Below are 23,701 nucleotides of genomic sequence, written 5' to 3' on the forward strand. Positions count from 1 at the left end.
CCGCCATGCGCTGGTTGGCTTGTCGCAATTTTGTCACCATCCGAAGAAGTTCGGAAGTCGTAGGTGGGAGCTGCTCAACCATAGCTGGAGGGGAGGGTGTTGAGGCCGATGAGACAAGAAAGAAATTATATTTTCGGCCCCATGGTGGGCGCCAATTGTTCCTGTGTGAATACCTGGAGGGGAGCTTGACTACTGGGGGTCGGCGCCGAGTTGTTATCTTTGATGCCGATCTATGAGTCTTGGGATAGTCTGAGCTTTCCGCCTGAGAGATGTCCAATCACGCAGAGTATGAACAAGAGAGGGGGGAGTGTACCTGCAAAGGCACTTCGAAGCTTAAGTCAGTATTGAGAATTCAATGTATCCGTTTAAGGAGAAGATGCCATACCTTTTTAGGTGGAGTATAATTGGTCGGTTACATATTTGTTGATCTTCCGAATTGAGAGGCAGTTATTAGATCATTAATAAATGATGACGTTTGGTCGGGCATTACCTTTATTGAATTATGTAACGTGTAACGGCCGAGATATTACGGAATTTACTGAATTATGATCATAATGCCGACTTATGAGGTCGAATTTGTAACAATCATATCAAGTAGTATATAAAAATTGGAAAAGTATAGGGTACCAACATATTATCTGCCAACTTATTGCCAACAATAATTAATTATTATATTTTAAATACATATATAAAGAGACACATCTAGAAAATATATCTATAAAGATACTTCTATTAAACACAACCATAAAAAAATATTTTTATTAAACACATCCACGAAGACACTTCCATGAAACACAATTATAAATAAGAGTTGGCAGAAGTTGGCAGATATACTGTTGGTAACGTAGCGGGACCGATAAAAATTATATATAATTGTCTCTATTATATTATTAGATTTGATCTCAATATTATGTCTATCTTATTTTATTTCATGTTATACATAATTACATATTTTGTTTTTATTGTCAAAATTTTTTAAATTCATTAATTATTATTATTATTATTATTATTATTATTATTATTATTATTATTATATAGCAAAAATTTATCTACACTTATTTTTATATAAAATTATTAATTAAAAATTATTAAATAATTTAATATATTTTACTAAATTATTATCTAATAATTCCCTATTAAAACTATCGCCCATAAATTTTCACCTTAGCAAAAATCAAGTTTATAATAAGCTGTAATCATTCCAATGTCCGATGATACTTAGTAGGAACATACAATCTAAAACTCCTGAAGACCATAATCAATATTCTCATGAAGTCTTCAACATCATTATTCTTCAATAATGGGGACAATCCTTACGAGGAAGAGTACTTGAGCAGTCACAAGCTGTTCAATCCAATGGAGGGCTGTTCACCTACTCTCCTGCTTAATTATATATATTTTTTTAGTCAAATTAATTTTTAAAAAATTATTTATTTTTTAAATTTATTTTTAAAAAATTTTATCAATAAAATTAATTCTTTAAATATTATAAATTAATTATTTTTATTCTTCAGTCATTTAATTAATAGTTTTCGTCAATAATTAGTGATATAAAACATTAATTGATAATATACATAATACTCAACATATTTAATTAGACGTTCAACACATATATTTATAAAAATCTATTAATATAATCTATTTTTTCAATTATATAAACCATAATCCTAATATAATCTAACAATACTAAATTGATAAATTTTTAAAAATATATTTATTTAATATCTAATTAAATATTTCAAGTATTATGTATGATGTAAGTTAATGTTTTATGTCATTAATCGTTAATAAAAATTATTAATTAAGTGACTGAAAGATAAAAATTATTAATTTTTAATTTTTAAAAATTAATTTAATTGATAAAATTTTTTAAAATTAAATTTAAAAAATATCTCTTCTTTTAGAGACTATTACCTCGTATTTTCCAAAGTTTCCCTGCATGATACTGTCTCAAATAATCCAAACCCTCTAAAAGTCAACAAATTCAACGGTCAAATATGGGAGTGTCGTGTTGACTTTCTGTTTAATCCTTTTAATTAATGGCGAATTCTCTTCTAATATAAATAACACGGAAGAGTGGAAATTTAACAAAAACGTTCCCACTCAAACGTTGTTCACAACGAGAGGATAATATATATTACAGCAAACTCTACTACTTAATTGATTATATAATATTGATTACGTACACATCAACTTGCAAGTATAATCGAACTGCTTCGGCGTCAAATTGCTGCAAAGAAATGTCTATTTTATTTTCCTAAACAGTAAAACACTACTCTTATCTATCTTTGTGTGCTTCTTAGGAATCTTTTGACTTAGTCAGAAATACAAAACCAAAGCAACAATATTAATAATAAAAAAAAATTTAAAAAGTGAAAAGAATTTTAAATTTTTAATAATCTTTTGACTTAGTCTCCATTATATCTGTTCAGATGATGTATTCCTCTTGCGGAAGATAACGTTTAACTGCGTATTCATTTTCCCTACCATTTATCAAAATTGTAACAAGAAAACAAAATAAAAATTTAGATAAAATATTTTTTTTTAATATTTGTAATTTTTTTTAAAATATTTCTAATATTTAATTTCACTTTTTTTTCTAATATTTTTAATTTGTATCAAAATTATCTATACACGTTAATTCTATCTAAAATATTATGGACAAAATAAAAAATATTTGAAAATAATTTTGACACGAATAAAAAATATTAAAAATAAAATTAAATAAAATTAAAATATTAAAAATATTTAAAAAAATCATAAATACTAGGAATAAAAAATATTTTACCCTAAATTTTTTTATATTATAAATCAAGATTGATAGTAATACACTTTAACTCAGATCTGGATAAATATAACACAACCGTAGATTTGTACAAGAGTATTTATTGATTTTGGTCTTTAAAATTTGGACCAGACACTTTAGTTCTCAACTAAAATTAATTACTCAATTGATTCCTAACAATTAACTCCATCAGTCATTTGGGTCCTTTGCTCTATCAACTCTAACAAGGAACAAAATGGTCCTTGACAACTCTAACGAAGGACAAAATGGTCCCTGCCCCCCTCTGTTCGAAAATGACGTCGTTTTTCCCCAATTTCCATCGTATCTTGCATAACCTTAACAGTCTAACACTACAACTTCAAGCTACACAATCACACTTTGCAACTTCAATGTTCACAAGAAGAAAAATCCTCAACTTGTTCTTAACCAATTCATACTCAGAAAACTAATGACTATGTCTCTCAAGTACTTGTCGTCTTCAATGGTTCCCATGAATCTAGACAGCAAGTCCGATTTGTTAAAACCCATCGTTGTCGTCGCCATCTCACTCCTCCTCTACCCTATCATCTCCATGACCACATTGTCCACCACTCCGATCGCTTCCTTCAGCTTCTAGTCCGAACTAATGTTCAGTAATCGCTTCAGTTCCTATATGAGCGGCAACGATGACATTGCTCGCTGTACTGATAGCTTGGATGCGAGGTCGAAGTTATCTACCAGCTTGGACTTTGGGAGAGAAGGAATGAAGCATTCGAGGTCCATTCTAAATGAGAATTTGCATATGATGTTAGAGGAGAATTGTCTCATGATGTCCTAATGCCCAACAATCTATATTGCTTGCCAGAGAATGGAGAAAGGTGTGCCCTTAGGGTAGTTATGAAACTTGGTTTTGAGGATGTGCTAGACGTTGTCGGAATTGGAGGTGATGCTTTTATCGAAGATGTAGAGGTGGATGCTTCTGGTGGGTGAAGTGCGGAAGAGGTAGGTGTACCAGGCACAAAGATTTGAAAAGTGTATGGTCTATGACATATTGAGGTAGGTGCGACACGCGTGACAGTTACACTATGGCTTGATCTTGGAGATGAAGAGGAGGAAGGAGAAGATGGAAAAGAAAACTATGAAAGTGAAGAAGGAGAGTATAAATGTTAGGGTTATGCAAAATACGATGAAATTTGGGGGAGAACGACGTCGTTTCCGAACAGAGAGGACATGGACCATTTTGTCCCCCGTTAGAGTTGTCAGAGACCATTTTGTCTTCGATTAGAGTTGACGGAGCATATGACCCAAATGATTGACGAAGTTAATTGTTAGGGATCAATTGAATAATTAATTTAGTTGGAAACTAAAGTGTCTAATCCAAAATTCTTTGGGGACCAAAATGAATAAATACTCTATGTACAAATATTGCCTCACAACCAAATTAAATACGTAGCTTTTGGTTTTATTTAGTATTAACTCCTAGATTTCGTTTTGAAATATCAATAATTAAGATTTCATGTTAATCATTGCATTTGGAGGGAGGGTAATATTTACAAATTTGAGATTAAAATACTTTTCGTTCTCACATTAATCTTTAGGCAAACTCACACTTACATTCTGTGCCACAAATAAAAAGCAAGCCTAGTCTAACACTTTATTTTTTGACTTATATACTTATGGTTTTAGATACCTGATAAAATATAAAGATAAATAGTATTTGTAATAAAATTGAAGAGAAGAAACACAAGAATTTTTCTCTCCATACATCTTTGCTTCTTTAACCTTGACCAACGCCCAAGCAACCGATGAAGGTGGGTTCGTCCAAAAAAAAATATTCGAGGAGCCACGAACTACCTAGACAGATTTCGAAAGAAAAGACAATGAAGTCTGCCAAAAAAGTAAGAAAGGAAGAAGTTGGAAAAGGCTACACTGGGGACACTTCCTTTGCACCAAGAGTAGAAGAATAGATGAATTTTGATAGTGTAGCTGAGTAAGAACATATCCAGAGGTGTTCATTTTGTGAAATGGTGAAAGGAAGCCAAACGGCAGTGTTAGTAAAAGAAGATGATAGTTTCTCAGAGTTTGAGAGCTCAGAGGAGAGTATGGAGGATGATGAATGAGAAGGGGGTAATGGTAAGCAGAGGGAGAAGAGCACTGAACCGGAGATTAGAGCGAAAAAAGTTAATGAAATTTATAACTTTGTGATTAGCGATGCTACTATAAAGAGTCTGAGACACCCTTGGTGGGAGACCTTGATTGTAAAACTGATAGGTAGAAGAATCTCCCTGCAAATTCTAACAAGAAGGCTTAAATCCATGTGGGGAAAATAGGGAAGCATTGAGATTATTGACTTAGGAAGTGATTTCACTAACAGAGGGGCCCTAGAGGATTTTTTTATCACCACTTCACCATTAGGTTTTGAAAACCAAACTTCAACGCAAAGGAGGCCACTATCGATACTATTGTAGCTTGGATCCGCTTTCCAGGCCTAGCTATAAAGTATTACGAGAAGAATATTCTGGAAAGAATAGGCAATATGGTAGGAAGAATCCTCAAGGTGGACTCCAACACCGCAGACAAATATCGCGGAAAGTTTGCTAGAATGTGTGCGGAACTAGACCTAACTACACCATTAATATCACAATACTCCATTAACAGAGTAAGATACCTTGTGGAGTATAAAGGACTCTATGATATCTGCTTCTCATGCAAAATGATTGGACATGAAAAGGAAAAATGTCAAAGAAGCAAGCAGAGCCACCAACAAGAGCACCAGTGGTGGAGGAAGCAACTAGAAAGGCAGAAAAAGAGGTGGCGAATGGCATAGGAGAGACGAAGGAGAAGGAGAGAACTCTTGGAATTTCGAAAAATAAAAAGGGTATAAAAGAAAATGACATTTTAGAGGAACATTTCGGCCGTTGGATGGTAGTACAACATACTATACATGGCAAAAGCAACAAAAAAGGTGACACTGACAAGAGTAGTGGAGCGAAAAGAGAGAATAATGGGAAAGGAGACAAAACAGTTGTGAAGAAGACGCCAGGTTCCAGGTTTGCAATTTTAAATGAGGAAAATCCTAAAGAATCAGAGGCTAATCATTTGCAACAGGCTAATGTTTCTTCAGTAACGATAAATCATGCAATTTGAGGCCTTTAACTATGTCCCAATCATCTTGTGTTCCTAACCAGCCTACAACTTATAGCCCCAATAACATGACACACACCAGAAATCAAACACCCGGTGACCCAACAAGCCCAAAAATTAGAAAACCAAGAAGCTCCCAAAATCATGCCAATAATAATGATACCTCACAAGGCCCACACAACCCAACTCCTAAGCCAAATGCCCAAAATGAAAACTAACCCAGATCCCAATCTAATGATAACCCTACCCAGTCCACCCAAAAGAAAACCCAAACTCCTAACCAGGATTTTATTTCAGAGAACAACCATAAAAATCAAAACTTAGATGATACTACCAGCATGGAAACCCAAGAATCTCATGTGGCAGCAACTTTTGTTCCTGAAACAGTAATGATGTAGGAGGACATAGAGTATCCAAGAGAACTACACCCACCTGATTCACACTCTATTGAGTCAATGATTATGGTAAAAAAAATCTTTCTCTTTGAGGCAAAGATAATAGAAAAGGTTGAGGAACGAATGAAGGAAGAGGAGGAGCTAAAGAATGAGGCTAGTCATATTAGAGACCCTGAGGGCAGTGACATGGGGGAGCAGATATCCCTTGAAGGGGATGAGATGCAATTGGAGCAGTAAGTCTCGGGTTTTTTTTTTCTCAAGTTGTTAATTATGATTGTGTTTTCTTAGAATTGTAGAGGTGCTGCGAGCCAGGCATGTTCTCGCTTCCTCAATGAATTTATACATATTTATCGATCTGATATAGTCATATTATATGAGACTAGATACAGTGGTGAACAAGCTAGAAGAACTATTAATAGATTTGGTTTTGATTATAGTGTTACTGAAGAGGCTAATGGGTTCAGTGCAGGGATTTGGGTGTTGTGGAAAGACCCAAATATTCTTATTATAGTTTTAAAATCTCACACACAGTTTATTCATATAGAGATGACTTTTTCTAATAAGAGAAGTTGGATCCTCACTGTTGTCTAGCTAGCCCTCAAGAGGCTAATAGAAGAGTATTATGGCCCAAACTAAAAAGATTAACTAATGGGGTGAAACAAGGAGTAGATGCTGGTGGGAGACTTCAATGAAATTGCTTGTCCAATGAAAACAAAAGATGGTGGCAGAATGGATGTTAGAGTATATCAGAGATTCAAAGAATGGATGAATGCTTGTTCCTTAATTGACTTAGGGTATGTAGGTACTAAATTTACATGGAGAGGGCCTCTATGGGAGAGAAGAGATATGATGTTTAAACTGCTGGATAGAGCTATGAATAATGCCGATTGGAGAACGAGGTTTGGTGAAGTTAGAGTGGATGTGCTACGTGTACTAACTTGGACCATCACGCACTTCTTTTTATCATTGAACCCCAAAATTAGAAAGGTAGAAATAAACCTTTTAGGTTCGAGGTTATGTGGAAGATGCACCCTGAGTATGAGGAGTTCGTAAACCAAAAATGGGATAGAGGAGCCCGCCTCAACCAAGCCTTAGTAATGCTCATGAATGATTTGAAACAGTGGAATAGAGATGTTTTTGGATATGTAGAGCGAGAGAAATGAAAACTTCTCAATAGATTAGGAGGCATCCAGAGAGCCCAGGAACACTAAAAAAATTCATATCTTGAGAAAGGATTAAACCTGCACTGATAGACAGAATATCTCCTCAACAATCTAGTTTTGTTTCGGGTAGAAAAAATACAAGATAATATTTTGATTGCGAAGGAATTAACTCATATCATGAAAAATGCAAAGGGAAAAAAGGGTACATGGCTATCAAGTTCAACTTTGAGAAAGTCTACAATAGAATTTAGTGGTCTTTTTTAAAGTCATGCCTACATGAATTCAACCTTCCAGACAAACTGGTGGAGATCACTATGGAGTGTGTCACATCAGCCTCCTATAACCTCCTCTGGAATGGGAAAAAGATTGAAAATTTTGTACCCACAAGGGACCTCTGACAAGGAGACACAATTTTTTCTACCTGTTTGTTATCGTTATGGACAAGCTATCACAGTTAATTGAAGAACATGTTACAGAAGGAAAGTGAAAACCTATAATTGCAGGAAAAAGAGGACCAGCTATCTCCCACTTGCTATTTGCAGATGACCTCCTTGTTTTTGCGGAGGCAAATGTTGAATAGATTACAACAATAATAAAAACCATGGGTAAATTTTGTGATGCGTCAGGGCTGAAAGTTAATAGTGAAAAGACTGCAATGATCTTTTCAGGAAATGTGAGGCTGGAGGTTGATGCGGATTTTACAAACCACAAAATACCGGCATGTGCACCGAGTCGTATCAAGTAATAACTCACGGTGAGTGAGTATCGATCTCACGAGGATTAATGGATCAAGCAAATAATGGTCAATCGATTAATCTAGTCAGACAATCAAATTAGGGTTTTGGAAGGCTTTAACATAAACAATGCAATAAACAAAAGGAAACAGTGAGTGTTAATAGATAATATGAATTAAAGAGTTAAAATTTTGGAGATGTTAAAACTTCCGGATTAATACTTTTAACCTTCCACCTTGATCATGTAAATATACTTTTATGGCAAATAATTAGTAATCAAACCCCAATTATTTGGTGATTTAATTTCTCTTTAACCTAATTAAACGCTAATCCTTTAGTCACTTAATCAAGAAAAGAGTTATGCACGTCTCTGATTTATAAAGCCACACAATTCATAAGAATCTCCCATAGTTAATTTTATATCACTTATCAAGCCTAGCTTCAAAACTTAAGAATTATGATAATCTATTTTTAAGCTTGATTCAATTAATCAACTTTTTCAAAAAGTTAAAAGAATTTAAATTAGAGAAGAATTATTTCCCAACATTCAAACTCTTTAAGATGAAGAACAAAAATTTTTTTCTTAAGAAGAAATCAATACATTACTCAAAGGCGTAAAAAGCTAGAACATTAATCCATGAAATCAACAGAGTTACTAACCTTAACCGAGGAGAATTAGAAACTCATGTTCTTCAGAGAATCCTTAAGAAAAATAAAACTGCTAAAGGAGAGGATAGAAGGTCAGAACCCTCTTCCCTTATATACTAACCTTAGAAATTAAATTTTAAATTCAAAACTTCAAAATAGAATCAAAACTAAAGTGAAATGAAATCTCTTTCATAATTGTTTTCCTCCGAAAAGATATCCTCTTTAATTGCTTGCAATCTTCAATTAATGTCATCATCAATGAACTTTTGATTGATCATCCAAAAAGTTGAGAATTTGGAGAAAGATTAGCTTTGATTGAAGTCCTAGGAGATGCACTTAAGCCCATGTACCACGTGAGCTTTCTTGCATGCTATGTGAAGAAAATTCTTTATTGAGTTACTCTCTGTTGGGCTCACGTACCACGTGAACTAAGGTTACGTTGTACGTGAGCCAATCTCTTTCAATTGTTGCCTTCAATTACTCCATAGCATTGTACGTGGTGAATTTCACGTACAACGTGAAAATATACTTATGCATGTGCATGCTTGCCAAAACCTCTTGCCGTGCGTATACATACCACACATGCATACGTACAATTTCTACGTCCTACGTGAGATTTCCCACGTCCCACATGAAAAGTGATAGTCATGCGTACGCACAACTTGCATGCATACACATGATAGGGGAATTGTCCCCAACATGGTATGTGATCCTTCTAATCGTTGCACGTCTCTCTCTCTCTATGATTTTAGAGAAGCTTCTGTTCAACTCAGGGAGTATTCTGCTTACCACAGAGAGTTTTCTGTTTGTTGCTCTCCATCCTTTTTTCTGTTCTATTTCTTTCTATTTTCCTTCCAAAACTTCTTATAATCAATGAATTTCAACTAATTAAAGTAATATTCATTCTAGCTTTAAATTCATTGTTCATTCAACAGGAATTCTTAATAAATCAATCGAAATCAAGAAGAAAAAACACTAAAGATGCGGATGTATCACAACACCAAACATAAGATCTTGCTTGTCCTCAAGCAAACAAAGAATTATGGTTTAGGCATCAGACTTCTTAACCTTATAATACAAGGGTGAATGAGTTTGGTTAGCTATTTCACTCATGTACTATTCAACACAATTGATCATAATCTTTCAAGTCGTCTGTTCGGATTAGATTATAGAATTCTTTTTTGAATCATTACCTTGAAGCAGGCCTATTTACTTTCTTTCCACCATTTAAGTTCATTGGGTGCTTTGCACCTTGAGCCTAGCTGTGACTCTAAATATTTTGTCTCAAGCTTTGCTTGACACACAAAAACATCACAAGCACATAATTAGGGAGCTTTTTGAGCTTATTTTATCTTTTCATTCTTCCCCACCATTGGTGCTCAGAATTTTTGGCTTTTTCATTTTAGGGGGGTGCTTTGCACCTTGAGTTTAACCATGACTCTAAATGCTTTGTTTTCAAGCTTTTGGCTTAATACATAAGCACCACAAGTACTTGACTAGGATGCTCTTTGAGCTTATTTTTCTTTTAATTTCCTTAGTCAGTGGTACTCAGAACCATTGGTTTCTCTTACAACCCCTTTTTCTTATTTATTATTTCTTATATTCTTGCATCTCCAAGATTTTGTCAAGTATAAAGATTCTATAATATTCTTCTAAACTAAAGCCTCAAGTAATGTGGCTCAGATTGGGTTGAATATTCTTAGTTAGTTTGCCTTCTCAAACTCAATTTGTCATGCTCTTTATGATCAATACCTCTTCTTTTTGTTTCTTTCTCAGTGCATGACTCATTGCTTATATTCAGGAGCAAGCACAATTAATTGTGGGTTGTGATGGATAAGATATGTACTTGACAATTAGAAATCTTAAATGCATTATATAAGATAGAATAAAATAAAGCACATACATATAATTAAAAAAGAATGAAACAACCTTAGTTCTCACTGCCTTTCTCTTCATCATGTTCTTCTTCATTACCTTTAGCTATGTAGAGTATAGCCTCTAACACCAAACTTAAAATGATTGCTTGTTCTCAAGTATCATAGAAAAGAAAAAGTAATGGTGATGGAAACAGGATTATCAAGTAAAAGAATTCAATTAATGCATAGGCTTATTCAATTAAAAGAAACCAAATCAAAACAGAATGAAATAGAAGTCAAAATAAAGTAAAATAATGAAGTTGTTACTGTGTTTGTATGGTGAATGTGGTAACACCAAACTTAATATGATACAATCTACGTAAACTAGGCTAAGTATCCAGTGGGATACGAATTTGGTATAGTACACCAAACTTACTCCATAAACACATACCTAACCTTAAACAAAACAATAAAGAAGAGTGAAAAAAAAATATCAAACGTGATGACTAGTTACTTATGGAAAGAAGAACCAATGCATGTGCCTTGATTAGAGCAATAGTGATGATGATGAAGCTTGCAAAAATTCTTTGAATTTTTTTGTATATTTCTTTTATCCCTTTAAGTTGATGAGTTTTGTAAAAAATAACAGAAAAAGAAGTAAAAAGCATAAAACAAGCTCAAAAAAAGTAAAGAGAAAGTTTTGAACACGCTTTAAAGCTTATGATACATTGTGGAGCCTTAGGCCACTCTTTTAAAAGTGTGACCCTTAAAGCAAGCGTGGCCCAAGAAGCATGCATGGACAAGGCGTTAATGACGCCAATAAAGAAGCATGCATGTTTAACGTGAAGCATTGAAGCCTTACGAAGCATTTAATGAAGCTAAAGGAAGGCATGCATGTTTTATTAGCATGAATGAAGGGAAGGCATGCATATTTTATTATGCGTGAATCAAGCGAAGTATGCAATGAATCATATGAAGCATATAATGAAATAAAGCAAGCAATGCAATTGGCGTGAATAAAATGAAGATATATGAAGCAATGCATAAGGCATTAATAATATGATGATGCATGCGTTAATGAGATGAAGAATTATATGATGCATACGTTAATGATAAGAAAGAGAGCTTTATTTTGGAAGGATTCCTGAATTGCTAAATTTAAAAGCCTTCTTAATGAAGCTGTTACTCAGGTGCCTAAGGAGTTAGAGTTGGCCAAGGTCCAGGATTATGTGAACGAAAGAGGGGAATGGAACATTAGGATTATGGAGCAGTTTCTCGCGAGTAATACTTTAGAGCAAATAAGACTGCTAAATCCACCCCGGACACACGTCGAAAGAGACATAATAAGCTGGAATCATACAACAGATGAAATTTTTACAGTTGTCTCAGTCTACAAAATTCTAACCAGACACAATACAGAGAATAATAAGATTAAGTTTAATACTGATGGATCTGCTCACCAGCAAAGCAAGAGAAGTGGATGTGGAGGTTTAATACGGACCACCAATGGAGAATAGATAGGGGGATTTATGGCGTACTTAGGAGATTGTTCTCCAGCAAAGGCAGAGTTTTGGGGCGTCATCCATGGGCTCCGCATGGCAGCAGACTTGGTAATGAGGAGAATAGAGGTCGAAGTAGACTCAATGGAGATTGTGGATATTATCAACAACTGTGACAATATGGAGGTGCATCATAGTGAGGCGGTGAGGGAGATCGCTCAATTCAAAAGGAAACCTTGGGAACTAATCTTCATATTCATTAATAGGGAAGCTATAAAGAAGAATTGCCCTTTTAAATTCTTAGATTCCCTTCCTGAAGAACTCATTTCTTTGTACTTAGATGATGTTAAGGGGAAGTCACTGACTTGTACTAAACTACTAATGTCACTTCTACTCCCCGTTGATTTGTTTTTGTTCTCTTTTTGGGCTTAGCCCCCTCAATTACAAAAAAAAAAAAAAAGCAAGCTTGTATCACGTTCTGTTCATAGTGCAGCAGGAACATTTTTATTTAGGAAAGTTCTATGGTGAGGATTCAATATATTATCCACATGTGTGGGTTAATGAAATAGTAATAAAACACACTCAATGCTAATTATTTTTGACAAGTTGGACTAATAGACAACTTGTGTTTTTTTTTTACTCTATGGGTTGGATCACCACATTTGTTACAGATGCACAGAAACAATTTTCTGTGAATAAAAGTAGTATAAAAAAAAGAGGCCGTGCACTCTTATGTAAATTATTTTGTCATGGTGTTATGGATAGGATTTTACATTATTAAATGGATCAAGAAAGCAAGAAGATACAGTGCATGTTGTGAGGTTTGAGCGCCGGCGACGAAACGATCCTCACGTCCGTTCTCTGCACAGCGACGCCAACCTGACAAACGGAGGCTCCGTGGGGGCGATTCCGGAATCGACGGCACCTCCTGGGCAACGAGAGTAGCTCGGCGATATAGAAGGTATAGGGTCAGCGGCGCTAGGATTCAAGTAAAGTCTCCCTTCTCTGGTGTAGATGATGAGTGAGACTGAAACTAGGTGAGAAGTGAGAAACACATTTTTTTATCAACATTAATTTCTATTTTTGTCACAAAATAAAATCTTTTCAAACTTCTTTTTTGTTCTTTAAAAACATTTTTTATGGACAATCTGAATTGGGTATAGGTCTTCTAGGCAAATATGTCTTAATACATATGAAAAACAAAAAAACTCATCCATTTAAGCCTCTTAACCCAACCCAATAAAAAGGGCTCAACTATAAAAACCCAAAAACAGAAAAAAAGATTATACACAAACAAAACAGATTACTTTTTCATTTACACCGTAATAACGGTTAAATCAAGAGAACAAGTCGGGTTGGTCTAGTAGTTAGTTCACTAGTCCGCTTAAGCAAGTGTCGGAGATTTGAATCCCGCCTTATGTATGTAGCAACCCATTAGTCAGCAGCAAACCCTTAAATAGACTTCAGTATCGTGGCGGATTAGTTCTTGACCTGTCGGATTAGGAGATGCCGTGGAAAATTAAAAAAAAATAGAGGTTAAATCAAGAGACAACTTCGGCAGCGTACACGTGTTTCATTGTGAACTCTTCCACATAGGATCCACACATGGGGATAATATATTGAATCCACACCATAGAACTTCCCACTGTAGCAGTTACACCAGTATTCGCAAAATATTTCACAGGTATAACAAAATCAAGACAACATGAGAGAAATCATAGCATCGACGGATTCTGGTCCGTTGTTATTAACACTTGGTATAATGTTATCGGGGGATATAAGTTTCACAAACTCTTTGAGTTCTGCATAGCTGCAATGCTCACTGTATGGCACTTCATACCTGACAAACCAAGAAAATTTTGATTAGTCAAGTTTTAAACACTTAGGTAGCGTTTGGTGGAGAGACAGAGACAGAAAGACTGAGACTAGATTGAAATAAATTTTAGTATTCTGTTTGGTGCAAAGTGGGAGACAGAAATTGAAATAAGAATGAAATTCTAATTTAATTTGTAAAAAGGATAAAATTAGAATTAATTAATTGAAATGAAGGTATTTTAGATATAAAATGTTATTAAAGTTTCAATCTCTATCTCTAAAAATTTTAGTCTCCTGTGTCCCCATTTTTTGGAGGTACTGAAATTTTGGAGACAGAGACAGAAATTTTAGTATCAGTCTCTAAACCAACAAACATGATACTGAGTCTCAGTCTCTCAGTCTCTGTCTCAGTAGCTCAAAACAAACACTACTTTAAAGACAGGGAAATGTTCTTCGAAGACTTCCATTGTGCACCAACTAAATATTAAACTGTCCTTTGAAAGCCACTACTTTGGTTTAAAAAGTAGAAAGAATCAAGAGATGAGTGGTTTATAGAAAAAGTAGTAACAACAAAGCATCACCTTATAATAGTACCCTGCTGCCACCTTCTTCCAGGAGACTTCTTTTTACCTTTGCCAAATGTCCAACCAGTGGGAGAGAAAGCAACTATAAGACTGAACCGACCCTAATTACAGTAATGCATCTGATTATCAAAAGGCTAAAGAGTCTAAGAACAAACCAAAGTACCAAACGTATTTCACTATACAAGATCCTGTTTCGAAGCTGTAAAACTGCTTAACATAACAGGCAGAACAGGTAGCAATCCTACGTTACTTTTGGAAATGTCAAAGAAGAGAGACATTTTTGCTCATTTTATGTATCTATCTCTTTTTTTTTTCAAATATGTTTGTGTATCCCAAAATATCCAATGTTTTTAGTATTTCGACGATGGAATAGTTATCAACCAAATACCATATCAAAGTAGGAACCAGTTATTTATTATTGGGTATGCTAGAGAAGTGCAGTACTCACCGCATATTGACTTGATATGTGTTTCAATCTTTTGAAACTTGCAAGTGTCCACATAGGAGCAACGTGAATGTTGCTTTCGTGCTCATTTAATGTAAACCACTGCATATCATCCTCCCTAAATCCCAAACATTTTAGAAGACGCAACTTTGCCGCTGTCACGTAAACCTTCTTACGAAGTGTGCGAGCAACCTCCAAGAATAACCTTTCTTTTCCTATGAAAAATAAGAAAACGAGGGATAAGCTTCTTTTTCTTTTTCCCCCTTAGTTGGTTTCCTAGTGTTGAACCAAGATATAGAAACAAAAACTACCCAAATCACTTGAAAGTAAATGACCAAGCTATATATGTTAAATAAAGAATAACCGGCAGAGATAAATAATTAAATATACAGAAAAAGTTGTATTGAGCTCTACCAATAGTATAGCTGCCAATCAGAAAAAGGGTCTGGGGATTAAAAGCCTCCGCTTGAATGGCATCAATAACAAATTGTATGACAGCTTCTTGTTTTGGAAAGTCATACTGCAATGAAATAAAAAAACAAATATATAAAACAATCCTACTGGAATAGGACTATAGGAGTCTCTTGTTTGAGATTATTTCGTTATTCTCATATGACTGACCTGTGGGTTACAATATGTTGTATCAAGAATTAGAGTACGGATACGACACATCCGGAGAAAAGGATTGTTTGCTATTTCTTCACTGTACCGAAAATCCCCAGTATGGAGAACCGCCTAAACAGACAGGAAATATTTACTGAATCTAACAATGGGTAACAAAGAAAGTAACAAACTATAAATAAGCTCATGACAAAGTGAATCAAAGCCACACCTTACCATTCGGAGGTTGAAAGAGGATGATTATCGAACCCGGACAATGGTTGGCATCCAAGCAGGTCACATCAACACCATCTATTGAGACCTTCTCGTTCAGAGGCAAAACATGTATTTTATCATAGGCAATCCCAATGTTTATATTTACAAGGCTAGCAGTAATAGAAGAGCAATAGATCTTTCCATGACTGAACGACTTTGTGAGACCTTGATAATCTGTATTCACAATCGAGAAACAACAACCAAGAATTGCACAACTTCAAAATCTAACTATGACCTTAATAATCCGCTTACAAAAGCTGAACACAAGGGACTTGTTTATCAAAATGCTAACATAAAAGAAATATATTATTCAAAATCTGTTATGAAAACAAACAGGGTTATCACGTGAAAACAAATTTGACTGTTCAGAGGCAAAAGCATACTTACGGTCTAAATGGAAGTGTGTGAGAAACCAGTGGGAACAATCTCCTCTGAGATATTTGAAAGCATCCTACATAGAATAAATGTTATCAAACCCACATCAATATTCAATACATAATTTTTATTCTTTATATTCTTTTTCTTTTCCTAATTTGGCAGGTGCCATAAAACAAGATTCACAATGCCAGGGAAAATAAATTAACACAAAACCAATAGACATGCATTATCTAGAATAGTAGAATGACATTTACCACCCGAAAAGGCGTTCCAGGAATGCTACACCATTGGGGAACATCACGAAGTTTTCTATTTGTAGACGTATTTTTTGCCTTGCTTTTATGGCCAGAATCCAAGGTACTGTTTTTTGTTTCCTGCTGTTCTCCTGAAGCCGCAGGTGCTTTCTTCCCATTGCCAGCAGAGCCAGGAAAATATTCAGTAATCAATTTGTTTGTCACTGGTTTAGTTGTGCCATCAACTTTCTTTTCAGATTTTTCACGTTGCAATTTGACTTTCTGGTTTCCACTCCTTCTAGGCTCTGCAATAGCATCCTCATGTTTCTCATCTGAAGGGCCAGTTCCTTTTCTAAGTTCATAAAGAGCATGCACAATCTTTTTTCTGGGACCAAGTGCAGTAATACCAATGCTTAATAGATCCTATATATTACAGAACAAGACAAGGAAACAAAAAGTTTCAAAAAAAAAAAAAATTGATCTTCAACAAGAGAGTAATGCAAACAGCACTGGTTTTATATGACATTATTAGACTTGCAACTTCTTTCAAATCTAACACTTCCACAGTGACACTCTAGCAATAGTTATGAACCCAATGATTAACTATAAGATCATAGATACTAATGAATATGAGCTCACCTCTTCTTTCAGCCACTGCAAGGTGTCCCAATCAACTTCTTCTCTCACAAAAATATCCTCGTATTTCGCTAAGCCGATACTGCGAAGCCAATCAACAACCGCAGAAACATTGGCAACTTTCGGCTTCGGCTCTGGCTCCAATTGAGCACCCACTCCATCATTTTCGCCATCACGCACTGCAACCTGAGGAAACGGTTATCAACAATTAACCCTAGTACAATTCTACATCACAATTTCGCATATCAAATTGAAACGATAGCAGAGAATTGAAAGGTTGTATCTTACATCTTGAGTTTGATCTTCCACTCTGTCAAGGCAATGATTGGTGTGACGGTGTCGCTCTTCCTCACTGAAGCTAGAGATATCAACATCACACAGTGGACAAAGAACAGAACCTCCAACGCCATCAACACGCGGCATCATCCTAGATCTTTCATCTTCATCTAACTCATTGCACAAATTCAGCAACAGATCGAGGTTCGAATCATCATCATCATCATCCAAAGGTTTTCCAGATCCGTGGCTGAGCCGCGCGTGTGGTCCCAACGCCACCAGCTTGGACTCTATCGAATTTTGAAAGTACGCGCAGTTGGTTTTCTCCTTCAGGCCCTGGGACTCCGCGGAGCACGAAGGAACGACGTCGTTTTGCTGTTGGGAATGACAAACGGTGGCACAATCTATGGTGGAAGGGATGCAATCCAAGCTGCAGTTTTCAATATTAAAGTCAGTGTCGTAAGGGGGAACGTTCTCCTTGCCGAAGTGATGTGTGGTCGTTGACTTGTGCTTGAGTTTCTTGGATGGACGGTGAGGATTGGAAGGGGCAAGTGTGGTCTGCGTAAGAGGGAGGTGGAAATCATCGTCGTCATAGTCGTGTTCGGGAAAAGAGAACTGAGCTTCAGTGTGGCAGTGGCTGCGACTCATCATCATCCCTTGAAACTTGGAAAGAGATCGATAGGAGATAAAGTCATGGAACCCCTTTTTCAAATAATTTTACAGCTTCCAAATGGAGGGAAACCTCCATCATATTTTGAAGCCGAGTCCACCAGGGCCCAATAAAGCCCACTTCATCCACTTCCTCTATCATTAATTTACTATTAGAGTATTTACCCAAATTGGTCCCCAAAGAATTTTGAAGTGGACGTTTTGGTCCCTAACAAAATTTAATTATGTAATTAGTCTCCAACTTTTGTAAACGTCCGTCATTTTAGTCCTTCTGTTAGTTTCCTCCGTGAAATTCTAACGGTAGAGTTCAACGTGTCACTTTTAGGTGATGAGTCAACCGTTAAGTGCCACATGTTCAATCAAGACAAATTGGTCCCTATTTTGAATGATGCTAAACGCGGCGTTTTAGGAGTAGGGCACGAGAGTGTGTGTCGTTTCGTTAGCTGAGTGGCTTTAAAGGTCCATTTTTGTCTTCCTCCCCCAAAACGAAATTACAACCAGCACCCTCTCTTCCCCTAGGTTTTACAAAAAAAGCCACCACCACGTGAACCCGTAGTCAGTCTTCCGACGACCTCACTGACATTGTTGACTCAAGACTTTGTACCAAACGAAGTTATTGTAGAAGAAGGTTTTGCCGGTCTATCGGTCTTCACCGGTCAAGTTAGTATATCTTTTCTCTATTATGATGCGGATGGTATAGTTGATCATCGTTGCAATTATTCGAATGTGTTTACCTTGTGTATCTGTTTCTGGCAGTAGAAATTAGTTACTGAAGAAAGTGTTTTTAAGTTCTTCATTACTATGAAAATCAATTACTGATAAGTGACGTAATGCATGCATATATGAGTTTAACATTAAAAACATTCAATATTTTGTGGTAAATACACTACATTAATTAATCTAGTTATCACAATTAGGAAATTAAAGTTTGAGCATTTGTTGTTTAATATGAAATTGCTCTGTATAAGTTTGTGTTCTGATTTTGACATTTTATTCCATGTTTATGGATTGCAGATGACTGATTGGGTTATCCCTGTCTTTCAACATGGGGGAGTTTTGTCAAAGATAACAAGGGTGAACTACTTTACATTAATGGGAATGTAAAGAGATTTCCTCCTTTGGATCTTGATTTAGTGAATTATTTTGATTTGAAGAAAATGTTTGAAGAACTTGGCTACCATGCATACAAAAAGATGTATTGGTATGACCCAACAGCTCCTAGTTATGAAGCAGGCCTACATCCTATATATGGAGACAAGGAAATCAGAGAGATATGTGACAAAAAGAGGGAGGACAGAGAGACGGATGAATTGTGTCTGTTCTTTGATCATCCAATTAAGGAAGATGTTGATTTTGAGGATAGCGATGATACTGATGAGCATAGTGAGGCCGAGGTCTTGTCTGATGAGCCAATTTCTGACAACGATAGCTATGATAGCTATGAAAGTGCTGAAGACGAGGCGTATAAACCCCCACCTCCAGGATTTGAGGATGACACCGATGATAGCTATGATAGCTTTGAAGATGAAGAACTCATGAAGAAAACAAAGAGAAAAGGTGGCAAAAGAGATAAGAAGGGTAAGAAGAAAGCTGTTGGAAAAAAGGATAATGCAAGGAAGATGGCTATTGAAAAAAGGGATAATGCAAGGAAGAAAGGTGGGCCTAAACAGACTACTAGGCCCAATGACAAATATGGGCCCAATATAACTGTTGGGCCTACTCCTACTAATGGGTCTACTCCTACTGCTAGGCCTAGTCCTACTGCTGGTGGGTCAGAATTTGGTGTTGGACCGGGTATAGCAGAGGAAGGGGATGACATCTTTAGTGATGAGTCTGATGGTTTAGGATTTGAGTCAGAGGGCTTTGATACACCTCAATCATCAGACAATGAGGGAGATGATTTTGATTGGCTCCAATTCAATGAGGAAGCAGACTTTGGTGATGTTCAACTCCAATTGAACATGGAGTTTGCCACATTGGATCAATTCAAGCATGCCTTAAAGGACTATACTATTGCTGAAGGAAGGAGGATTTTTTATGTTAAAAATTATAATAGAAGAGTTAGATGCAAGTGTGCAAGTGGGGAAGAGAAGGCTATGATTGCAAAGGCAAAGTTCAAGGCTAAATGTAAGGCTAAAAGGAAAGAGACTGATGCTGCAGAAGTGGATAATTCTGGAGAGAATGGAACTGCTATTGTCCCTAGCAGTGATGATAATGAATGTCCCTGGCTGATTTATTGTGCCTGGAATAGTGCTAGAAGGTGCTACCAGATTAAGACGTATGAGCCTAAACATACTTGTGCTAGGGAATTCGGGTCTAACATGGCTGATCAGAAATGGGTGGCTGATAAATTAGAGAAGAGGTTATTGACCCAACCTCACATGACTCATGGCGAAGCTTTTGATCATATTAAGATAGACTTTAATGTGGTGTGCAGTGACAAGATGATTTATAGAGCTTTAAGGGTTGCTAGGGAAAGGTATGTTGGGAATGAGAGGGCTCAGTATAGAAAGTTGAGAGATTATCTCACTGAAATACACAGAAGCAATCCTAACAGCACTGCATTGCTGGAAACAACCCCCACAATTCCTGGTTCACCGTCATTGTTTAGCAAACTGTATATTTGTCTGGAGGGGTGTAAAAGGGGGTTTAAGGCTGGTTGCAGACCACTGATTGGGTTGGATGGATGCCACCTGAAAGGATATTATGGGGGGCAATTGTTGTCTGCTGTAGGTCAAGATGCAAACAATCACTTCTATGTGATTGCCTATGCGGTGGTTGACAGTGAAACAAAACAAAGTTGGAAGTGGTTTTTACAACTTCTTCAAGAGGATATTGGTAATTGCTCAACAGAAGAATGAAATTTTATCTCGGATCAACAGAAGGTAAATGACCATTGCACTGATTGTATTTGACTTTATTTTACTTGCTGTGATTAAATTTGGGTTGGTGTGGTTGCATTTGAATTGAATTGTTGTTATAATAGTTGCATAGAATTGTTATAATTGTTGTTAATGCTTACTGTGATTATATTTGTGAATGTTAACGCTTACTTGTATTTTCTCTTCTATCCTAAAATCTGGTTGGTTAGTAATTAATACTGCTTCTTTTATTTCAATGTCACAAGTTATACTGAAATTTGGTCGTAAATTAACTTTTCCACTTTGTTTTCTGCGTATATATAGTCATGTCTCAAGCTAATTTTTATATTGTTGCATATTGATTGGATGAGGAAGCGTGCCATACAAAAAAGTGTGTTTCTATTCATGTGATATTATTGGCATATATAAAGAGCATGTTACTTCTTCACCAAATAATATCATGTCTATTGTTGCATAATATAATAGCATGTTACTATTCATGTTATAATAGCATGTTACTGTTCATGTTATATAAAGAGCATGTATAATAGCATGTTACTATTCATGTTATATAAAGAGCATGTTACTGTTCATGTGTTCATGTGATATTATTGGCAGATATTATTAGTGGAATGCGTGACATTTGAATTAGTGTAATTGATTATAAGTCTCTTATGCTCTTGTCTTTTATTTGAATTGTACTATTTGTAGTAATTAAATTTGAATTGATGTCATTATATTTGAATTGAATTGAGGTGAAGTTAATATGAAATAGTGTTCTAATAAGGTTTCGGGTGGATGAAAGGGTCTAGATGACTATCAAATTATATTACTAAGGACCAATCTGTCTGATAAATAATTTACTTAGGGGCTTATTTGTCTGATAAATAAATTTTTTGGGGATCATACTGTCTGATCTATGATTTTATTAAAAAAGTCTGTATATGTATTTGTTCATTTTGATGCCTTCTTTAGGGTTTACTGCCTGCTTTGCATGAGGTGATGCCAAATGCACACCACAGGAATTGTGTAAGACACATTTGGAAGAATTTTATTGGGAGGTTCAAGGACAAACAACTAAAAAATATGGTGTGGACATGTGCAAAGAGTAGTACAGATGCAGAGTTCCAACATCATATGCAGAGGCTAAAGAGGATGAACGAAGAAGCATGGACATATCTTGCAAAGTTTCAACCCTCTTGCTGGACCAAATCTTATTTTAGTCATTGGCCAAAACTTGACAACGTGACCAACAACATGAGTGATGTCTGGAACGCCAAAATTAACCACTATAGGGGAAAGCCTATTCTCACCATGTTGGAGGAGCTTCGTTGCTACTTGATGAGGAGAATGGCAAAACACAAGAAGATTCTAAGCACCTACACTGGAGTACTGGCACCAGTTCAGCAAAGAAAATTGGAGGACCTTATGAAGGATACTAAATTCTGGACGGCTCAATGGACTGGTGACAATGATCGTAACGTGTTTGAGGTGCAGACACATTCAAAGAAGGTTGGTGTTAATCTTGGAAGGCATACTTGTACCTGCAATATGTGGCAACTGACAGGTAGTCATAACATGTTGTATTTGACTTACATGAGTTTAAGATATGCATTCTGCTGTATTAAAGTCAACGCTAGTTAATTCATTTGTAGGAATACCATGTGTTCATGCATTAGCAGCTATTCAAAAGAGGTGTGATAGGCCAGAACTATATGTGCATCCTTGGCTAAAGATGGATGCATTTAGAGCAACCTATGAGCATGTCATGAAACCTGTCAACTCAGAAGAGTATTGGGTGAAGACTGGACTACTATCTCCAGATCCACCCATCATTAGGAGACCTGCAGGCCGCCCCACAAAGAAAAAAAGGAAGGCGGACCCTGTTGAAGACGCGCGTGATGGAACAAAAGGACGACGAACATTCAAGGTTACCTGTCAAAAATGTGGCGAATCTGGCCACAATGCAAAAACATGCAAGGGACCACCAAGGCCTAAACCCCCACCAAAGAATAAAGGTAAAAAAAAAAGGTAATGGAAATGGATCCACCATTGCAGCAGGGTCACAGGAAGAAGTACAAGTAACCCTATCAGCCCCTCAACCACAGCCACAGGTACCTTTCTAAATTGGATTATATTCGATGCTTTGTATGCCATTCATGTACTTACTTGTCTTGTTACTTCGTCTTGTGTTAGGAGCAAACTACTAACTCATCCAACCAAGTTGTATCAACAACAAGTTTTAGGCCTCCAAGACCCAGACAACAAATTCTGAGACCTCATGTAGCTCCGGTCACTGCCCCAACACCTCCTATGAAGCTTGTTTCGGCTCCAAGACCTTTACCTCCACCAACTTTAACTCCTCCACCTATAGCCCCATTTGCTCCAGTACCTAGGTCACTCCATCCGAATCAGATACCAAGAATCTCTCCGGAAACAGTTGCTGCTACAAGCTCTGGAACTGCTGCCAGAATATTCAAGTTCATGCCTACACCAAGACTCAACCTCCAAAAGAAGAAATGATATTGCTCTATGATATCATGCTGATTGTAGTTATGTTGTTTAGTTTATTAAGACCCTTTTGTAACAGATTATGGTTATGTAGTGCATTTATGCAACTTTGAGCTATGCTTTTGGAATGTATCTTTGATGCTAGCAACAGATATAAACTAGCTAGGAGTAAGTTTTTTGTTGGAATATTCAGAACTTTGATGCTTGATTTCAA

The 23,701-nt window shown here is 36.1% G+C and overlaps 3 protein-coding genes across 5 annotated transcripts; 2 read left to right on the plus strand and 1 right to left on the minus strand.

Moving 5' to 3' along the window:
- Window positions 1-12,684: 12,684 nt before the first annotated feature.
- Window positions 12,685-18,170, minus strand: LOC107624433 (sterile alpha motif (SAM) domain-containing protein). 3 transcript variants are annotated; one of them, XM_088492284.1, is made up of 11 exons: window positions 17,459-18,170; window positions 17,174-17,356; window positions 16,556-16,957; window positions 16,311-16,374; window positions 15,880-16,097; window positions 15,669-15,782; window positions 15,462-15,567; window positions 15,051-15,262; window positions 14,600-14,703; window positions 13,850-14,043; window positions 12,685-12,722 (listed from the first exon to the last, which is right to left on the minus strand). In XM_088492284.1, exons 1-10 carry the CDS (start codon window positions 18,098-18,100, stop codon window positions 13,899-13,901), a joined length of 2,190 nt encoding a protein of 729 aa, XP_088348410.1. In that variant the 5' UTR covers window positions 18,101-18,170; the 3' UTR covers window positions 12,685-12,722; window positions 13,850-13,898. The 3 variants fall into 3 exon arrangements, with proteins under 3 accessions (XP_088348410.1, XP_016182411.1, XP_088348411.1); XM_016326925.3 differs by lacking the exon at window positions 12,685-12,722 and having other exon boundaries at window positions 13,775-14,043; window positions 17,459-18,140; XM_088492285.1 differs by lacking the exon at window positions 12,685-12,722 and having other exon boundaries at window positions 13,819-14,043; window positions 14,600-14,692; window positions 17,459-18,140.
- A 1,138-nt stretch (window positions 18,171-19,308) lies between these two features.
- On the plus strand, window positions 19,309-20,976 carry LOC148581606 (uncharacterized). Its single transcript, XM_088492786.1, has one exon. The coding sequence runs from the start codon at window positions 19,309-19,311 to the stop codon at window positions 20,974-20,976; it is 1,668 nt and encodes a 555-aa protein (XP_088348912.1).
- A 987-nt stretch (window positions 20,977-21,963) lies between these two features.
- On the plus strand, window positions 21,964-23,085 carry LOC148581607 (uncharacterized). The gene is made up of 2 exons (XM_088492287.1): window positions 21,964-22,543; window positions 22,632-23,085. The coding sequence occupies exons 1-2, from the start codon at window positions 21,979-21,981 to the stop codon at window positions 23,009-23,011; spliced, it is 945 nt and encodes a 314-aa protein (XP_088348413.1). The 5' UTR covers window positions 21,964-21,978; the 3' UTR covers window positions 23,012-23,085.
- Window positions 23,086-23,701: the final 616 nt, after the last annotated feature.

Source organism: Arachis ipaensis, chromosome B10 (genome assembly GCF_059453495.1).
Source record: "Arachis ipaensis isolate K30076 ecotype BB chromosome B10, ASM5945349v1, whole genome shotgun sequence".
NCBI classification, from domain to species: domain Eukaryota; kingdom Viridiplantae; phylum Streptophyta; class Magnoliopsida; order Fabales; family Fabaceae; genus Arachis; species Arachis ipaensis.